This window comes from Physcomitrium patens, chromosome 25 (genome assembly GCF_059467195.1).
Source record: "Physcomitrium patens ecotype Gransden chromosome 25, ASM5946719v1, whole genome shotgun sequence".
NCBI lineage: Eukaryota > Viridiplantae > Streptophyta > Bryopsida > Funariales > Funariaceae > Physcomitrium > Physcomitrium patens.
In genome coordinates, this window is record NC_143434.1 from 12,770,441 (window position 1) to 12,777,616 (window position 7,176).

At 30.1% G+C, this 7,176-nt stretch overlaps 1 protein-coding gene and 1 non-coding gene across 2 annotated transcripts; one reads left to right on the forward strand and one right to left on the reverse strand.

Moving 5' to 3' along the window:
* The first annotated feature begins 3,047 nt into the window (after nt 1-3,047).
* Nucleotides 3,048-3,121, forward strand: TRNAI-AAU (transfer RNA isoleucine (anticodon AAU)). The gene has a single exon. It is a non-coding gene; the product is annotated as a tRNA-Ile (tRNA).
* Nucleotides 3,122-3,479: 358 nt separating this feature from the next.
* Nucleotides 3,480-4,821, reverse strand: LOC112277196 (uncharacterized). The gene has a single exon (XM_024509263.3). It carries the CDS (start codon nt 4,587-4,589, stop codon nt 3,702-3,704), a length of 888 nt encoding a protein of 295 aa, XP_024365031.1. The 5' UTR covers nt 4,590-4,821; the 3' UTR covers nt 3,480-3,701.
* Between the last annotated feature and the right edge of the window lie 2,355 nt (nt 4,822-7,176).

A 7,176-nucleotide genomic window follows, 5' to 3' on the forward strand; every position in this document is an offset into this window, starting at 1 on the left:
GGGTTACTTCCTTCAAACATAAACAAAACGGGGTTGCAAGAAAGGAAGTAAAAGAATGAAGAATAAATGAGAGAATGAGGTTATTCCTTCTTCTTCTTCATCTTCTACTTTCTCCGTTAGAGCTTCGTATTGTGCACTGTATCCGGAGTAATCATGGATCCATCACAAGTCTTTTGCCATACTGTGGTGATGTTTGTCTTTTCTCAATTTATGTGAAGCATTTATACTTGAGCACCATTCATATATCAGTCAATGATTGTTTTTTAACTGCATCATGTAATTAGTATAATTACTCACTAAAACATTTATTAAATTTATTGAATTTTATTTTTTTCTTGATTTAATTTAAAAGCACAATAAGATTTAATTACTATTTTATTTATATATAGGAATAGATTTTTTTTTTTTTTTTTTTTTTTTTCTATATCTCAACTATAACTCCAAACAAAACTTGAAATCAATTTGGAATTTTTAAAAACATATTGCAATTGTTGTTAAAAATTAATATAAATAAGGTTGAAAATATTTGAGTAGTTTGTAAAGTCTTATAAAAAATTAAAACATAATTTTATTAATAAATTTTATAATTTTATATTATTTTGAATATTATTCATATTTTCCTAAAAATTAAATAAACTAACATGATGTCTAGAAATATGTATGAAAATATACATATTAAAATTTTTCTTTTAAAAATTTAAAGATTTATCAAATACATATAGTAATTATGAAAGAGAATAAATAAAAATAATACTATCAACTTAATATGCATAATTTTTACTCAACATAACAGTTGAAATCATTTTATTCAAAAAATATAGATATAAAAGAATAAATAGCAAAATTTATAGAAGTTACCAAATGATACAAAGTGCAGAAATTCAGGAAATAATTGTTTTAAAAGCCAATAGTTTTTCAGTTCAAAACGGTTTTCTAATATATTTTGATTTACATATAATTTTTTAGATTAAATACACTTATAATTATACTCTAATGATATTTTATATGTAAACATACCTATGTATGTATATTAGAATTTTTCTAATACTACTAAATTATTTTAGTTACTACAATATACAACTAAATCTACTAATTTAGTCTTTGTAATAAAATTAATCTCATTATTTATATTTGAAGATATTATAAAACTCTAATTATCTAATACCATTGGCTATTCTACTTAAGGTCATGTACATAATTCTATTTAAGTTTTAAGGCTTAAAATGATATTTTTTTAACTAACAACTCACCAACAATATATAGTTCTAATATCTCATTTGTTTACCACATATACTTACTTTAGAACTTCCCTGAAATCTTCTAATAATCATCTTTGGTACTGTAAAACTAAAGTAGGTGCATTTCCTCACTAAATTTATTCATGGCTATTAAAAACTGATTATACTTGTAATTGTGCAATGCCACTCTAATAGCAATGTGATCTTGATTTTATCTATATTGACATAGGCATTTTATGATAATTCGTGCAAATAAATATTTTAATTTTTAATTTTTTCTTTTTAATCTTTAGAATTTTGAGCACTTCTTCTTCTTCATTTTAAGATATGTCCTTCTTCCTTAAAAGACCTTTTGCTGTTACTTCAAATAAATCATGTTTTTATATATTTATATTTTTTATTTGATGCTATTAAAAATGACATGCGATATTATTCTATTGAAAGAGAAACATTAGAAAATTTTTGGTTTTTTTCAAAATATAATATCTAAAAAAAATTATTATATATTTATTTGTAAAATTACTTCAGTAGTTTATTAGTATAGCCATTCTTAAATCGAATATATATATATATATATATATGTATGTGTGTGTGTGTGTGTGTGTGTGTATGTCTTCATCTTTGTGAATATTTGTGACTTGGGTAACATTAAATTTGTTATTACTAATCATATTAAAGCGTTCATTTTTTAGTATATAGTTAAACCATTCAAAATTTCAGTCTCGTTTAAGGATTTTTCTTAGCGTAAATTTTACAAATATATATACAAACATAGACATGTGCATACATTTTTCTTTTTAAATTTGTTTGTACTAACATAGAAGTCACAAGTGTGCATCAAGTATAATACAGAACTAACAAAATAATAATAATCATAACAATAATAATAAATAAAAATAGTTATACCACAACTTGAGAGTGGTTTTACTGTGTACGAAAAAAGTTATGTGTATACATTATTAAGAGTAGTAAAACGTGAAATCTATCACACGCATCTCGATACTGTACAGGACTTATTTAACCCCAATTAAAACTTTATTCTTTTGACTCAATCATTTCAACACTCACATGAAAATGGGTCTTCACCCACTTACAAAAAACCACAGGAGTCAAATGATTCCACCCATGTTCGGCTGTGGCGAAATCCCAGTTCAGCACCTCCTGCCGACAAAACAGGAATATATTTAACCAACAGTAAGATTTAAGAGATGCTCTTGGCAAGTACAAGGTTCGTCCAGACACTGCAATAGCCACGAAACGGTGAAGTTAGGTCTAGATTCGTAATCAGACTTATACTACACCATGACCAATATACACCAATCAAACCGAAGAAATAGTCAAACTGGGCACTGCAGTTTCCCATCGAGAATCAACGAACCTGGTGAAGGGTTACTATTTGTTGCTCATCAGCTCTCGGAACCCACACTGTAGCACAACTAAGTGTTTACCGCACAAGTAAGTCTGCCTGGTTGTGCTCGTAGTCGGGGATGTTTTTTTTCCGATGAGTACCAAAGAGGTCAGTAACAATGTCGGCACTTCGAACCCAGTTTGATCTAAACTTAAGAATGAAAGTACTGATGAGAAGATATTATACACAGTGAGGTCAGATACAATTGCATTCTTTTAATGAAGCTCTCCCATTACTCGTCTTTTCTTAGCTTCTAGGTCAAAATCGTAGCACCATGCACATTCTTCGTTCAAGAGGTACGATCCAAACATTCTGCCAATGCCACGAAACAGAAGTAATTGTGTGAAGTTTCACACATTAATAAGATAATAAATAGAAACACGTTTCCTGATCGAGCATCTGCCTTCTTAGCTCAGCTGGTTAGAGCGTCGTGCTAATAACGCGAAGGTCACAGGTTCGAGACCTGTAGAGGGCAAAGTCTTACCCTGTTCCTCACTTTCTTTTGCTCACGATCTGAATGTGAAGCACCATGTTCATCTTCCATCCCACAGAACTTGCAGCTTCGAGAATCCAGTTAACAAAGTCACCACCGGTGCTTGTCGAATCATTGGGATAAATGAAGGAGCTCACTGAAATACACCTCAAAGCGTTAACAATGACTTGTGGGACCGCAAGATTATACAAAACAACGTTGAGTCACATGACGAATTGGGTGTGTAAAAGATTGCTTCCGAGAAATGAGATACAACACAATCTTTGAGCTGCAATTGGAGAGCAACACTTTCAAGCTTTACCTCTCCACCAAAATATTAGATGCCTCAACAATTTGACTATGTAATGAATCTCATAAACAGAGCCTATTGCTTTAATAGGTTCGGAATCAGACATCGAAATATGGGCTTTGATGGATGATAGCATCAGAATGTCTATGATGTTCACACTCTATATACACTACTACTGATTTGAGCAGTGGCCGGAAATTTTGAGTAATGAATCTTCAAAGATTTGAATTTCCTGATGGGAGTAACCCCGAAACAAAGCCCTACATTCCAAACTCAATTAGCTTTATGTGATTGGCCTTCAAGTTCCATAGCAGTACGATATGGAGGCGCAATCGGAGGCTGCACAGGTGCTAAGCTTTGCGGTCTATCAAGTGGGTAAGACTGATCAGCATCGTAACCACTCAAATCCCCACACGCTAAAAAGGGGACGATGAGTTTACTAGGACCCTCAAGCCATGCACTTGAACAGTCCATATCAGATGACCTACTGCTTGCTCTCTCTAAAAGCCTATACAAATCCTTGTAATCAAATTGCTCGGGCGGATTGTAGCCCTCGCAAACCACAAACGCTTCAATGCTGGAGTTTCTACTACTCTTGGGTTTCGCACATGTCACAACCGGAAAGAAAATTTTCAATTGCGTATACAGGAGACTTATATCCTTCCCTCTGAAAATTTTGGCAACGAAATTACCCCCGGGTCGAAGCACATGCGTCACAATCGTCAAGGCCGCAAGAATAAGCTGCGACTGCACAAATTCGTCCATGTCGTGCAGCCCAGTCACATCCGGCGCTCCGTCACAAACCACGAGGTCAGCCTTACCTCCGTCGAAATGCCCGATAACAAGCTCCGCAGTTTTGGCGCTCGTAATGTCCCCTTGAATTTGCAAGACACCATCTATGGGAGCCATCGGCTGTAGGTCTATGGCAACGATGAGAGGATGAGGCTCACCTGCCGCCACGGCAGGCTGGTACAACTTCCTGCTCAAAACTTGCGACCAACTTCCAGGAGCCGCACAGAGATCCACCACACGCTTTGCACCCTCTAGAATGCCGAATTCTTCATCAATTTGAAGCAGCTTAAATGCCGACCGCGCTCTCCATCCCTCCTCCTTCGCCTTGCGGTAATAGATATCCCGCTTGTCCTTCGACGATTTCCCCATGACCCACAACCTCCAAAATTCTCCACAACACCTAGGTGTAACCCTCTAAACCCTAAACCCTAAAACTCACCAAATTTACAACAAACATCCCACCTCACTCCGTAGTTGCACCCAAACCAAAATAACAAAACAAAACAGAACCCAACTCTGTGTAATCCAAAGGAAATGTGACAAAACTTCACCTATGTGACGTAACGAGGCCTCCGCACGCATCAGAATGAAGAAAAGAATTGGAGTCAGTCGGTGAGTAGAAAGAAAGAGAGAAGACACTGCCCTGGTTCCCGGTCGACCCGGTTTCCCTTGACCGGATCCACCCCCAGTAGCCGGTCACTCAAGTCCAGTGGACCTTTTTTTTTTGCTTATTATATTTTGCATTACATTCAAGCTTGAATTGATGCAAGTGACAACAATTAAAATCTTGGAGAGTGATGTTATATAAAGAAATAAAAGAATAATTAATACCAAACACAAAAATGGATACATTTTTTAAATAATAGGCTTTTCAGTTCTTAATAGAACAATGATCATGTTCTTTGCAAGTTTAATTCATGGTTTGTGAAAATCATTGAAAAAAAGTGTAAAAAAATGAAAAAGAAAAGATAAAACTGTGATGCATGTCATTTTTTATATTTATATACCTATTTCATTTATTTCCAAAATTATGTTTCAAAGGAATATCAAGTTTTAAATGTGTGACTTGTAGACGGATATTTTAAGACAATTGTATAAAGTTTATGCTTTTATCAAAATATAACCGATATTACTATGCAGAGGTCAATTCTCACTGTTAAATGTGTACTGTTTGACTTGCTGATGTGAGATTAAAAATCCTAAATATATCCTTTATAAGTTACAAAAACAGTTAATTAATTTTTCATCAGCACTTCAATAAGAAAAGTAGAAACCAGATTATTTTTGCTATTCATTGTCAATTCTTATCATAATAATTTATACTTAGCAAATTATAGAACTTTAATTGAAGGAAAATAAAATAAAATAAAATAAAAATGATAAGGACTTTCTATAAAAAGTATTATTCCTTCTAAAATTGCATCTTAAATAATATTCTTGTAAATTATTTCAAGTAAAATGTAAAAATGGTTTTTAACTAACGAAAATGAAATAATAAAATGAATAATTTTTACACTATTTTTTTAAAATTCTGATTTGGTTTATAATAATTTAAAAATAGAAATCATAACATTTATTGATAATTCTCTAAAATTGACATAAAAAGATCAAGACATAAAAAATTATAAATTTGTATATATATATATATATATATATAGGATAAATTTAAACCTTTTTCATAAATTATTAAATGAAAATATATAAAATCATTAACAAAATTAAAGACTAATTTCAAAAATAATGAATATTTTTTCTACAATATGAAACACGAAACAGTTTGACCAAATTTATCAAAAAGGTATTCTATGTGACAAATAATTACTTTTACTAAAAGAAAACAATGAGAAATTATTGAAACACTGCATGTTATATTTTTATATAGAAAATACCTTGTATTGGAAATATCTACATACAAGATTAGTATTATCTAATACCAATTGATCGAAATTAGTATAAATTGTTAATACCACATCAAATTACTAATAACTAAAAATATAAATAAATAAATAAATCCTTAAACATAAATGAGTATTATGATAAGTTAAATTATATTGAATAACATTGTATTGATATATACGTATATATATATATATATATATTCAAAAGTCCAATATACAATATAAGTTGTAATAAAACAGTCTATATATAGTAGTAACTATTTACAATAGGCACCACATGGTTCTTATACACCATACATAAGTGGTGTATATATGGTGATTACACACCACTTATGTGTATATAAACAAATATATATATATATATATATATATAAACAAGTTTGTTTCTATCTTTTACAGTTCTTGTACACATAAAAACATAACATCAAATCATTAGTACATATTTATTTTTTGTACTATAACACTAGCATATTTATTAAATTAAAAATAAATTAAAAATAAAAAATCTAAGAGATAAAATTTCAATATAATACTTTCAAAAGTAACTTTGGTTTATCTAAAGGCTATACAATAAAATATGCTATTTTTAGTTTTTATTTTTACAAATAAAATATCTAATACATTAGGTCTGATTTTAAATCACCCAACCTTCTCTAAACAATGAAGTTTTTAGCCTCCTATGGTATATATTATACGTTTTTAAAGACTAAGATGGAAATACCATGACTCTTTTTTTAGATCATTAAAATCAAATAACATAACAATATATATATATATATATATATATAAATTAAGAATATGATTCGTTTTTAAAACTAAATTTATATTAAATGATAAATAAAAAAATGAGATAAAAATACATATATATATATATATATATATATATATATTTATTTCAAAAGAGATTTTAACATGATTAATCCAACTTATTAAAAAAAACAAACAAATAAACAAAAAGAACAAGTATGTTATTAATATGTCGAAATATTTATTGCAAAATCAAAATAAAAAGAATAAAAAACTCATCTTACTATATTTGAATATTTTTTTGAAAAAAA